This window comes from Solea senegalensis, unplaced genomic scaffold, assembly GCF_019176455.1.
Source record: "Solea senegalensis isolate Sse05_10M unplaced genomic scaffold, IFAPA_SoseM_1 scf7180000014070, whole genome shotgun sequence".
Classification (NCBI taxonomy): domain Eukaryota; kingdom Metazoa; phylum Chordata; class Actinopteri; order Pleuronectiformes; family Soleidae; genus Solea; species Solea senegalensis.
Window position 1 is genome coordinate 44,389 of NW_025320959.1, and position 13,185 is coordinate 57,573.

A 13,185-nucleotide genomic window follows, 5' to 3' on the forward strand; every position below is an offset into this window, starting at 1 on the left:
GCAATTTAATGTAGAATGCAATGTAATTATTAAAGCTGTCTTATTATTACCATTATAACATACTGTTAGCAAATATTTTAATAGAAAAATATCACATGATATTGATTGAGGGGCAGGGGCTTCTTCATTTTTTGTATATAATTTAAAAACACCTTTCTACCTACACATAAAATTTTCAAACGCACGGAAGGTAATTTTTCCAACAGGTTTTATTTGAATCAATGCCAAATTAGACAATGTATTAAATACTTATCTCATGTATGAAACTGACCAATGAAGACAAATAAACATCAGCAGAAGACCACTACTGACCACAACGACCACAAGCACACCTGTGTTAGCTATCGACCACATGAGCACCAGAATGGGACAGTCAGCTTAGAGATGTGAATCTTACTCTCCGTGGAGGAACGAAGGTTGTCAGTGGAAGAGAGAGAAAAGGAAACATGGGGAACGCAGGGACAAGAAAGTCTGAGAGGCTGTGTTAAGATTAGAGAGTAGAACAGGCCTGAAATCAGTGGATGGATGGTTGAATTGAGTTGTGATGAGTACAGTAGTGAAATGATGAGTGATTGTAGCCTCAGGCTACCTCCTCCTCTCCCTCCTCCTCAAACTCCCCCTCCTCAGCTGTAGCGTCCTGATACTGCTGGTACTCGGACACCAAGTCGTTCATGTTGCTCTCCGCCTCAGTGAACTCCATCTCATCCATACCCTCACCAGTGTACCAGTGGAGGAAAGCCTTGCGACGGAACATGGCGGTGAACTGCTCGGAGATTCGCTTGAACAGCTCCTGGATGGCTGTGCTGTTGCCAATGAAGGTAGCGGCCATCTTGAGCCCACGGGGCGGGATGTCGCACACGGCCGTCTTAACGTTATTGGGGATCCACTCCACGAAGTAGCTGCTGTTCTTGTTCTGCACATTCAGCATCTGTTCATCCACCTCCTTCATGGACATGCGGCCACGGAAGACGGCAGCCACCGTCAGGTAGCGACCGTGGCGCGGGTCGCAGGCGGCCATCATGTTCTTGGCGTCAAACATCTGCTGAGTGAGTTCAGGCACAGAGAGGGCTCTGTACTGCTGGCTGCCTCGGCTGGTCAAGGGAGCAAAACCGGGCATGAAGAAGTGCAGACGTGGGAAGGGCACCATGTTGACAGCTAATTTGCGGAGGTCAGCATTGAGCTGGCCGGGGAAACGCAGGCAAGTTGTCACCCCGCTCATGGTGGCAGAGACCAGATGGTTGAGGTCTCCGTAAGTGGGTGTGGTGAGTTTGAGGGTGCGGAAGCAGATGTCATAAAGGGCCTCGTTATCGATGCAGTAAGTCTCGTCTGTGTTTTCGACCAGCTGGTGGACGGACAGCGTGGCGTTGTACGGCTCCACCACTGTGTCCGACACCTGGAGGCACAACATGCAAAGGTCAGGGCGATGAAGAGTCAGGGGCAGTGATGGGAGTAACGGCGTTAGAAATAAACGGCGTTACTAACGGCGTCGCTTTTTTCAGTAACGAGTAATCTAAGTAATTACCGTTTACTGTTACCGTTACTGTGCGTTACTTTCATTATTAGCTCACTGAAGCTGCTTTCATCAGAACAACTACATCTCGAAAACTCTTCTTCCTCATGAGGGGAGACAAGACAACCGCATAAGATATGAGAGGCAGAGTTGGGCGGTTGCTGTTGACACAAAAAAAAGCAAGCGTAGTCGCACACACAATGACACAAGTGCGTAAACGATCAACAACAGGAATGGCGTGCCCGCTTCATCCTTAAGCAGCCTTCTTGAACTGGAGGTATAGCCATTACTTTTCGTAAATTAAATTAAAGGAAATAATTTATATGTTAAATGCACATTATGTCGTGGACGAAAGTGCTTCTCCGTGTTGGTGTCAAGCAATTCAGACCTAAATAACTTTCAACGTCACACGCCTCCACGAAATGTGCGGCCATTAACACCGAAGGAGACAAAGACCGTGCCACGAAATCAAAACAAGGGAAGCTTGATTATTCTGCCTTGAGCACTTAAAATGTACTTGAAAGTAACGCAATAGTTACTTTCCCTAGTAACTAGTTACTTTTATAATTTGTAAGTAACTAGTAACCGTAACAAATGACTTCTTTTAAAGTAACATTTCCAACACTGCTCAGGAGAAACAGAAAGAAATGTGACACATTCACTGTACCTTGGGAGAGGGCACCACGCTAAAGGTGTTCATGATACGATCGGGGTACTCCTCACGGATCTTGCTGATGAGCAGAGTTCCCATGCCAGAGCCGGTGCCACCACCCAAGGAGTGTGTGAGCTGGAAACCCTGCAGGCAGTCACAGCTCTCAGCCTCCTTCCTCACCACATCCAGGACTGAGTCCACCAGCTCAGCTCCCTCTGTGTAGTGACCCTTGGCCCAGTTGTTACCTGCTCCACTCTGACCTTGAAGGAAAATATGAATTTGCTTTAACCATTCAACCTCATTTCTTTTTTTTTTTATCAGTTTCATGTTCTGTCTAGTGAAGTTATATACAGTCATTGACACCTTTAACACTTTTCTCGCCCCCTCCATATTAACCACCATATGTGTTTGTGTAGGACTGAACATATGTACCAAAGACAAAGTTGTCAGGTCTGAAGATTTGGCCAAAAGGACCAGAGCGCACAGAATCCATGGTGCCTGGTTCCAGATCCACTAAGATGGCCCTTGGGACGTATTTACCACCTTGAACAACATTAGAAAAAAGAAAACAGAATATTAGAAGCTCAGAGTAATGTGCATGTGCGTGGTGGTGTTTTACTGGTCCTGACCTGAGGCCTCATTGTAGTAGACATTGATTCGGTCCAGCTGCAAGTCACTGTCCCCATGGTAGGTTCCGGTTGGGTCGATGCCGTGCTCATCACTGATCACCTCCCAGAACTACAAACAGGTAGATGAGTGAGATCAGGCAGTTATTAAACATCACATAACATGCAGTGTGAAAACCTTTTTTCTTTAAATTGAGCGCGCCTCCACTACAGCCACTTTCAGCATCTTCCTCCCATCGATTAAATTAGCTAGGGGTGGGAATGAAGCATGTGCACAAAGCAGCCAGGCCAGCTTGAGTCTGGCTCTGGTTCCCCTCAAAATCTCATTATTTGTGTGTTTTAATCTGACTTGTATTATTATTATAATTGTATTAAATTCCATTTAATACAATTTCAGTCAGTCAAATTTTTTTTACATGTATTTTTAAAGTCTGGTTTTCGTGGCACTAAGACAAGATTTTTCTCTTTTTTTTTCCCTGAAGTCATCCTCCTGTTGTTTCACCTTTTATTTGCACAATCTATGCGGACCAGATTTGTTGACCCCCTCACAACTTCACTGGAACATAATCTCTAATAGTTTTGGTGGGCTGCACACATTTTTCGGAGTTTAATTTAGGCCACTGCAATCCTTAAAAGTCCAGTGTGTAAGAATTAGTGACATGTAATGGTGAGACTGCAACTAATGGAGCAATGGTGGCTTTTGCACACTATAGAGAATATTTATTTTTAGGTGTGTGATAAGCATCTTCCCCTAAGTGCGAGATGCACACTCTGACTTCATTCGGGTCTTGTAGAAACATGGTGGTGCAAGATAACGGCCTCCATAAAGCTTTAAATACACATAAAGGGCTTATTCTAAGGCAACAAAGATACTTTATACACTTATACAAACACACCTATGGGTAGTTTGATCAGTGGCTGATGTAATGTTGGCGTTTCGATGCATTTGGTTTCTGAGTCCCCCGCCCCTCTCATCAGTCATTAGATTCCTCGCTTACATCACTTCCACCAGTGTCTGTGTCACTGTGACTGGTGGGGTGGAGGTGATGTGCTCAGCTGAATGGCATCCTGTGACAGCAGGAATATCTCTGCTTGCCACCACCCGCTCTGAAAGAATGCTTTTGTTCACTGTGTTCAACACATGCTGCAACAATATCTCACCCTCCCTCACTCTGTTTTGACAGATTCCATTTTTCCCGTGGAAAACATGGCCTTTCTGTATCATGAACGGCAGCATGAATGAAGCTTTCATGTGTGTGTGTGTGTGTGTGTGTGTGTGTGTGTGTGTGTGTGTGTGTGTGTGTGTGTGTGTGTGTGTGTGTGTGTGTGTGTTTTTGTCATCCCTTTGGAAGCTGGTAAAACACTTGACTTTTGAGGATGGTAGTCCTCATGGGGACCAAAGCCTGGTCCAAATAAGGCAGAACCTACACTCTGGGGCTCTGGGTAAAATCAGGATTAAGATTATGAATTGCAGTAAGGTCAAGATTAATTAGTCCAAGTGGAAGTCAATGCAGAGTCCTTACAAGAATAGCTCTGCAAACATGTGCATGTGTGTGTTTTTCCAGGTGTTACTTATGTTGTGAGGACCTACATCTCTTCACACAGTCACATTATGGGGGGTTGTCTTCCTTATGGGGACAAAATCATATCGTCATATCCCCATATTACTCATAAGGTAAGTGTATGGTTAGTATGAATGGTTAGAGTAAGTCTTGAGGAAATTAATGCAAGTTAATGTAATGTCCTCCTCTGAAGTCATGGAAACCAGATTGTGTGTGTGTGTGTGTGTGTGTGTTGTCATACCTTGGCACCAATCTGATTCCCGCACTGTCCGGCTTGCAGGTGCACTATCTCACGCATGTTGTCTCACAGAGAGGAGCTGCTGCTGCTGCTGCTGCAGGAGGAGGAGGAAGAGGAGGATAAGTGGACAGACTCCGGTGCTGCTGGCTGAAATGTCCTGGCCCTCCCGGCTCTGAAGACAGAGGCTGAATAGTGGAGAAGCTGACGGTCACTCACTGTGTTGTAATCTCTCCGTCTCGCCTGCTCGCCCCCTCCTCCTCCTCCTCCTCTCACTCTGCTTTGCGACTGCGCCGTTCCTCCCTGTGCTGCAGCATGACGTCATCACCATGGCAACGGGAGCCCAGCTGGCCCGGGCGTGGCTGGAGCTTGGCCCCGAGCTGACACCGATTGTTGCGTGGCGTTTCCACCCGACAGAAGGATAAAAGGACCTGAAAGCAGAATTCACTGTCTGTGAAACCACAGGGCTGAGCAAATAATGTGGATTTACTGTCAGTTCACATGAGCATGTGAGGGAATTGATCAACAAGGCATTTAATGTAGTGACAATCAATCCCCCATAACAAAAATGACTACATTGTAAGGTGAAGACATGTAATAATGTTAGGCTGTGGGTCAGGGTTAACCATTAACCTTACAAGATAGGAGGATTTTCAACGTTTACGTGAATTTATCTGCTAAAATTACAGCAGAATTGTTTTTGACAAGTATCAAATAACACTATCTCATATACATTTAGAGCTGCAACTAACGATTATTTTCATAATCGATTAATCAGTCGATCACTTTCTCGATTAATCGATTACTTAGACTTATTCTAACCCGATCACTAGCTAAATCAAATAATTTCTTCCTTGGAATGTAACCCACTATACATTCCCAGAACATTTTGGATATGGAGGACAGAGTGCACAACCACAAGAAGCAGAAACTCAGGCAGAACCATTTGCACGTACAGAGGAAAGGAACCAATTACAACGAGACAAATATACAGACATTTTGAAAGGGACACTGACAGCAAAGGGAGAAAAAAAGAGCGGCTGAAACATCAGAGATGTAGCACTAATAGACCTAAGAACAAACAATAAAATATACAATAAAACAATAAAATACTGTAGAAAGTATAAAAACAACACAAATAAACGAATCATACAATAAAACTGTATATATATAAAAAAAAAAATAGAACCAATACCAATACTGGGCCAAAAGCCAAAGAGTAAAAATGGGTTTTAAGCTGACCTCAGACACGGGGAAGGAGTTTAATGTAGAAGCAGCTCAGAAAAGGTGAGGTGGGACATGACAATTTAAGGCTTTAAAAACAAATACATCTATCTTAAAAAGAAGTCTGCAGTGCATGTGCATGAGCTCAGTGTCCCAGTGAGGATTTGTTCAACCCAGTAAAAATGTAGTGCATCACTGTTATTTTGTCTTGTTTGTATTGTTGCCTGTGTAGACGGGAAGATTGATTAAAGAGGCTGAAGGCATGCGAGGAAGGAAGCAGAATGGAATGATGACATGTTGCAGGAAAGGTTTATGAGAGGTGAGAGACCAAATCACCAATCATCACTTCATTCAACTGTGAGCTGTAAAACATGGGTGTAAATCTGTGTGTGTGTGTAATCTCATCCTCCTCTTCTTCATGTGTGTACTGTGAGAAAGATATGGCTCCTACCCAGATAAACAAGTACCTGACCCAAGGCTCTGAGGACCCTGCTATAATCCGTTTTTTGTAACTGATTAAATGCCAAGCTTGTTTAGTGATTTCCACCACGCAAAAGAACACAATTCCAGACTCTAAATTACTGTCAACATGAAATAAACCAAGTGGCAGTTTAGGTTAAACACTGACTACTGATATCAATAAAGATCTCTTTTTGTTCAGCACTTACATTTCCTGTTTTGAGGTATCTTTACCACCCCTCCCTTTTATGCTGCTGACCTTTGGGTCAGCGAGTATGGGAGTTACTGGGTCTGCCTTCAGTGTGTTTTCTCTTTTGTGTCAGAGGGATTTGTGTACTTTTTCTCTATTTAATTTAAAGGATATTATTATTGTTGCTCTCTGCTCGCGCACACACACAGACCTGCTTTTGCTAGTGCCATCAACATTTGTAGGGTGAACACTTGCCGCTCCGACATAATCGTCCCGTAAACATGATCTTTAATTCGGTTCAAACTTACTTCACTCTTCATCCTCAGTTTGCGTCGGCAGCACTTCAAACATTGTTTGCGTTAGCGGCGCACTTGAATGACGACAATGGCGGGACGCTTTGTGTGACGTCACTTTCTGTAGTTCTGTTAATTAACTGTCAATATTGATAATTAGGTGGGGAGGTGCGGACAAGAGTTATTATTGCACGGTTAATTTGGGGGAATACCTTGGTTTTATTTTCATTTGGGTTGTTTGGTAGAATAATCATGATCTATTCTGATTTTGGGATCATTTGTGTTTCAAGAGAAGAAGTACATTCCCATGTGTATATGTATATGTATATGTATATATATATATATATATATATATATATATATATATATATATATATATATATTCTGATCTGGACATATACCTAAACACAATCTCAAATTTAAGAACAAAAAATCAATTAAGATTAATGTATTAAATTATTAATTTAACATTATATATGTAACATTATACATATTGTTTTCTGATAGTCAAATAGCCTTTCATCTAAATAACAATACAGCATATTAATATTTAATAAAACCCTGTTCATACCTGTAATTGGTTTACACTCATTCATTATTCATCCTGTATCACATACAGTACTACAGTAATGGAACAGTGAGGCCAATTCCTTTATTTTTGTCATAGACTGAAAACATTTGGGTTTGACATCAAAATACAAATATGAGACAAAAGATGAACATTTCAGCAATATGGGTTCAAAAAATGGGTGGGTTAAAACCAAAGGTGCTATCTTCTATGTTGTGTATCAGATCCAGATGTAAATACCTGCAAGCAAAAGCTGAAGTGTTCATCTTTTGATAATCTTAATCTTAATCCATAGACATCAATATCCACATATCAACAGAAACTACAGCAAACCATGTAAACAGCATCAGTGATTTACCCCACTCACAAGGAAGGTAATCTCCTTCGATTATACAATGCAATGGCACCATCTTGTGGCCAAAGCAGAAAACTACACAATGGAAACTTCACACATGCATTTAAAAGGATTTTATCCGATGTACGCACACAACACTAGCAATACTGTGGTCCAAACAGCACAACATTAACTCACTTATTATCACACACAAAACTAAAACATATCATGCTAAGAAATATACTTAACGAGCATCAATTAGCAATGAACATTGGGGAAAGGATGGACACTTCATTTCTCGTTATACACTCACACTCCATGAATGGAAACTGGACACCAGAAAGAAATATATACTGCTTTGCATAGACTCCCAATTTCAACTTTGGCTAAGTTTTGATTCCAGGGGTTCACCTTGAGGCAGGTGCTCTGGGACACTCTGGGCAGTACAGGCCCACTGGCATCATTTCATTGGCTGTATTAACATGAAGACATATCTGACAGAACCAGACTGAAAAATGGGTGTCCATTTGCTTCAGCTGGTTGGGGTGAAAGGAAAAAATGGGGGACAGAGGAGAGGTGGGGGACAGAAAGAAGAGAGACCAAGAGCAGATAGTCAAGTTACAGGTTTAGACAGGACATTTCTGAATCACTTATGGCATGTTTATAGTACTACAACTGCTTTATATAAACCTACATATAAAACAACATTCCTTGTGATATGTATCAAAGCACTTAATATCATAATAAACTGTCCTTGTCCCACAATTATTTTAAATTCCAAATTTCAGACCTGTCATGAAAAGACAAATGAAATTTTAAGGTTGATTCTTTGTCATGAGTTTCTTGGTGTTTATTATCCAGAGAAGCTGAGAATCTTTCAGGACGATTTTGAAGTGGTTTTTAAAGTGATTATATTTGTCAGAAACTCTGGAAGAAGTGCATTGAGCTCCTGCAGGTTCACTGTTGTTGTTTTTATGCTGCAGCGTCAGGTGGATAAAGTGCAGTGTTAATATCACACAGTATAATATATAAATATAACAATATCAATTCTGAAATAGTGCTATACATTAATCAAACAGTGAATCACTACCAACAAAAGGGAACATTTCTGTCTGACTACATAAAGACAGACGGATGTGTTACACTTTCATAATATTCTTTTCATTCTTTGCCATGGTGCATAGTTAACAAGCAGCAGTAATTGATGCTATATTTACAAATGTATCACTATAACCCCACACAGTAATGATAAAAGTTTAAACAATGTGCATTCATCTAAATAACAAAAAAAGTGATGCAGACATTTAGATGAAGACTTTATTGTTTATTCCACAGTGTCACAGTGTTTCAATCTCTTACATTACTTTCTTTGAAGGGTCACCTTCTTTTAAGTAAACAAAAAATGCCTAAAGGGCATCGTGAAAGTGTGCAGTAAAATTGCCAGAATAGCACTGAATGACCTCAGCTATATCAGGTCAGGTGCTTAAAAAAACAAAAACAGCGAATCAACCTCCTCCATCTCACCCTGTTCTCTGTATCCCCCTCTCTCACACCAACTAGCTTCATGTCCTCTTTCACTACATCCATAAACCTTCTCTTTGGTCTTCCTCTAGACCTCCTGCCTGGCAGTTCCAACCCCAGCATCCTTCTACCAATATACTCACTATCCCTCCTATCTCCACCTCTCGAGCTTTTCCTCCACCTGGTCTCTGCTCTCACCACAGATCACAATGTCATCTGCAAACATCATAGTCCATGGAGATTCCTGTCTAACCTCATCTGTCAGTCCGTCCATCACCACCGCAAACAAGAAGGGACTCAGAGCCGAACCCTGATGTAGTCCCACCTCCACCTTGAACTTCTCTGTCACACCTACAGCACACCTCACCGCTGTCTCACAGTTGGCATACATGTCCTGCACCAGTCTAACATACTTCTCTGCGAACTAACATGTCGAAATCATCATTTATTCTTACAGCAATCAGTCTCTTTAATAGTGAATCAAATATCACACTTCTTGTTCTATTGTTGTGTTTAATATTGTTACTTGTGATGTGCTACTAATTATTTTCTATGTCATATGTGTAAATATGTGAATGCTAGCTGTAACCCAAATTGCTCCTCAGGGATAATAAAGACACATTGAACCTTGATCTTATAAGAGTTGCATGAAAAAATTGCTAAAATACAAAAAAAAGGAGAAAAGGAAAGTTCCTTTTCTGGAGTTGCTCTACTAATACATGGCGACCAACCCTTTCAGGCCCAAACATGTTGGCCTGTGTTCATCTGTTCCACACTCTGCGTCTGTGGGCCAGTACTCGATCCAGGTTCCCTCACTGAGCACATACTGATCCCTGTGGGGAGAGAAGCAATCACATGGATGCTGGTATGCACACTGTAAAAACACAGTGGGAAGTCCTCCCACAAAAAAAATAAACAAACAAAAAATGTACTTTTTTTTTACATTAAAAAAGTTTAATGTGGCATTTAATGTGTATATGCTGCACCTGTGTATACAGCAGCAGCACAGGGTTGGGCAGAGGCAAGAAGCATTTATACCATCAAACTACAGAGCAATATAATTGACTTCTGAAATGTTTTGTGGGCCCTTATTGGTGTTTGTCGTCATCCAAATCACATCTGGTGTGCAGCATGATAATGTTGCCGGCTGACACGAGATCTAACCACCACAGTTTGTTTAGTATGACACTCATTGATAGAACAGGAGTATAAAGAACACATTTGATCACACAAACACTTACGGTTGGTCCTTGTGAATATCCTCTGATGTGCCCATGATGAGATACGTTTTGCCTTTAACCAGATCTACAGCCTCCCTGCAGTGAGGGTAACTGAGGAATTTGCGTAGTTTACCCTGGGGACCAACATCATGAGTTCCTGTTTTTTTTAAATACACCAGAAGAGAAAGAAGAGAATTCTGGATCAAACACACATCTTAAGCCTTAGTGTAAAACATGATTATCATTTTCCCATATCTCCCAAATGGATTCAAAAGGATAAGACGAAAATGGCTTTACTTTTAGCCAAGAATAAGATGAGGGGATTTAAACCCCTCATGTATAATGTGATACATTTGAGGCAGTTCACACCCACCATCTTTGATCACTTCCATTATCTGCATTGAGTAAATATCAGCGGTCAAACCATCGATGAATTCTTCCAGTCTCACTTTGTAAGCTGAGGACAGATAAGTGGCAGATGATTGATTTTTGATTATTTTTTTAACTTATAAACCTCTTCTTATACAAACATTCTGGTCATTTATAGTTAAAAAATAATGCAGATCATTCACACTCAGTCTTACCAAAAACTATTTTGCTGGTGGGTGAAGTCTCAGTGAATTTAGCTGTGCGCACCTCATTGCTGATTTTACCCTTCTTCTGCATGCTGCAGTTCTCTGGAAATAAACAGCAGACGCACAGGAAAGATACAAACAATAACAGTAAGTCTACATGCTAATGCTAATGCTAATGTGGCTCATACTGTAGATGCACTGTATGATTGTGTGAATGGGTGTTTAAATTGGTGTGAATCAGAATCAGGATTTCAGAGGGAGGAGACAGCGATGGAAAAGTCTCTGTCACTCCAGGTTCAGCGCTGTGCAATGTTGGTGGAGCATGTTGAAGAGGCATGAGGGGGCCCTGATTATGGGGGGCTTTATAGGTGAGAAGAATGATTTGGAATTGAATATGATATGGTACAGAGAGCCAGTGTGTGTAATGAAATGATCACAAGAGTGGATGTGAGTGAGGAGGCATGCTGCGGCGTTGTGTAGTTTATTTAGAATAACTAAACCTACGCTGTGGATGTGTGGGGTGAGAGAGAGTGCAGTTGCTGACAGTGGGAGAAAAGGTGAGGAATATACAGTCTGCCCTCCATCTTGTGTGGGAATGTGAGTGTACATGTTGTGAATGAGGGTGACTCCCTCTGGATCTCCTCCCTCCTCAGCCCTCCTGACCACTGGTAAGCCTCTGCCCTACAGATTCCTACTCCTATTATAGCAATTATATGGCGTTTTAATTTTACATGTTCAATTGGAATAAAGATTATTGTTGGATTGAACCACGTCTCTGGTTCCTTGCCTTGGTATAATGAACCTTTGTGCACTTATGTAGGTAGTTTTGATCTTTTTCATCTGCAGATAAAATACTTTCTCTGGGGGTTAACATCTACAGATTGGCATTGTCAGAGCTTTACTACTGACCAAAATGTGAAAAACCTATCCTCCTAGTGGAGTGTGTGGCAGAGGTGACTGATTTGGTAGGAATGTAGATCTGGACATCGTGTGTGTGACCGTGGAAGTGGAGATCATGACGACGTCTAGTGTTTCTGAGGGCGAGTATTTAGAGGATGAGGAGGTGACGTTGTAAACGGCAGAATGATCAGTTCTTTAATGAAGCATGATCTTAGTAGTTATTATGAGTTCCTTCAGTACTTTCAGCTGCATCTTCAGAGAGACACTATAGTGTTTACCTTCAGCACATGGGCATTCTCCATCTCTACAGAGCCTCAGCAGCTGCCCATCGTTCCTCTCTGGATGATAGAATTTCACACATTGTGTTTCTGCAATGATAAAGACACCCATTGATGAAATGTGCATTCAATCCAACACTGTTAACACTGCTAATCTGTCTGTGTACTCTCTATCCAGATCTATCCAAGTGTCTTTAAGGCTTACGGTCATAATATTCATAGACAGATACAGCCGCTGGTTGCATGACGCCCACTTTCAGAGTCTGGTGGATCCTAAAAGTGATCTCCTCTGATCGTGTGTGAGAAACCTGTGGAGAAATGTAAAGCAAAGATGAGAAGTGAGGTTGTCTGAGAGGTCTGGGACAATATGCTTTTATCACAATACTCGGGTGCTGATTCAATTTAAGTTGCCATTGTGATTTATTGTGATTCTACAAGTACGGTAAGTCACTAGTATCAATAATTACAACGTTATTTTCCTCAAACCTTATTTGAATGATACATTTTCTTAAGACAATAACCCATGGAAGATATTTCCAAACTCAATGCACATCACGTGACGGTCAATCAGTCTGATATTTAGCTGAACTGAATTGAACAGCAGTTTGGAATTTGTACATTTAAGTTAAATGCAATATTTAACTGCCCCTGCTAATAATAAAAAAAAAATACAATGAAGCCAAGGAGAAAATAAGTGTTTCTTAGCTTTGCCTACTCATTTAAATAATAATACAATGCCGAGAGATTCTGATACAGTACAAATGTTCAAATAAAATTGAAAAATGTCTTTTAAAACCCTGGATTGTAAAACACACTGATTTTTAAATAATCTTAATGACATTTTGTATTGCTTTTTCTATTTTTTCACTCCTATTGTCTAATGTCTTACCTTGTCCAGGTAGATGATCAGTGAACCTCTCTCTGACAGAACTGTGTCCATCTCATATTTTGCAATGGTACGGGTGCGTCCTTTGGCCAACTAGACACAAGCATACAGAGTCAGAGACCTTTGAAAGCCATGAACATCTTGTTTTTTCA

At 41.3% G+C, this 13,185-nt stretch overlaps 1 protein-coding gene and 1 pseudogene across 2 annotated transcripts; both read right to left on the reverse strand.

Moving 5' to 3' along the window:
• Positions 1 to 191: 191 nt before the first annotated feature.
• Positions 192 to 6,826, reverse strand: zgc:65894 (uncharacterized protein LOC335798 homolog). 2 transcript variants are annotated; one of them, XM_044016000.1, is made up of 7 exons: positions 6,767 to 6,826; positions 4,805 to 5,016; positions 4,592 to 4,679; positions 2,792 to 2,900; positions 2,595 to 2,705; positions 2,178 to 2,422; positions 192 to 1,393 (listed from the first exon to the last, which is right to left on the reverse strand). In XM_044016000.1, the coding sequence occupies exons 3-7, from the start codon at positions 4,646 to 4,648 to the stop codon at positions 581 to 583; spliced, it is 1,335 nt and encodes a 444-aa protein (XP_043871935.1). In that variant the 5' UTR covers positions 4,649 to 4,679; positions 4,805 to 5,016; positions 6,767 to 6,826; the 3' UTR covers positions 192 to 580. The 2 variants fall into 2 exon arrangements, with proteins under 2 accessions (XP_043871935.1, XP_043871934.1); XM_044015999.1 differs by having other exon boundaries at positions 4,592 to 4,682.
• A 2,746-nt stretch (positions 6,827 to 9,572) lies between these two features.
• The window catches only part of LOC122760824, a 50,461-nt pseudogene continuing 46,848 nt past the window's right edge, over positions 9,573 to 13,185 (reverse strand).

Bases quoted from the DNA above. Each gene is read 5' to 3' on its own strand.
- zgc:65894 (XM_044016000.1), bottom strand. From the start codon at position 4,648: ATGCGTGAGATAGTGCACCTGCAAGCCGGACAGTGCGGGAATCAGATT. The intron at 2,423-2,594 runs GTACATATGTTC...TTTTCCTTCAAG, and splicing joins ACCTGACAACTTTGTCTTTG to GTCAGAGTGGAGCAGGTAAC. The intron at 1,394-2,177 runs GTACAGTGAATG...TTGTGCCTCCAG, and splicing joins GCGTGGTGCCCTCTCCCAAG to GTGTCGGACACAGTGGTGGA.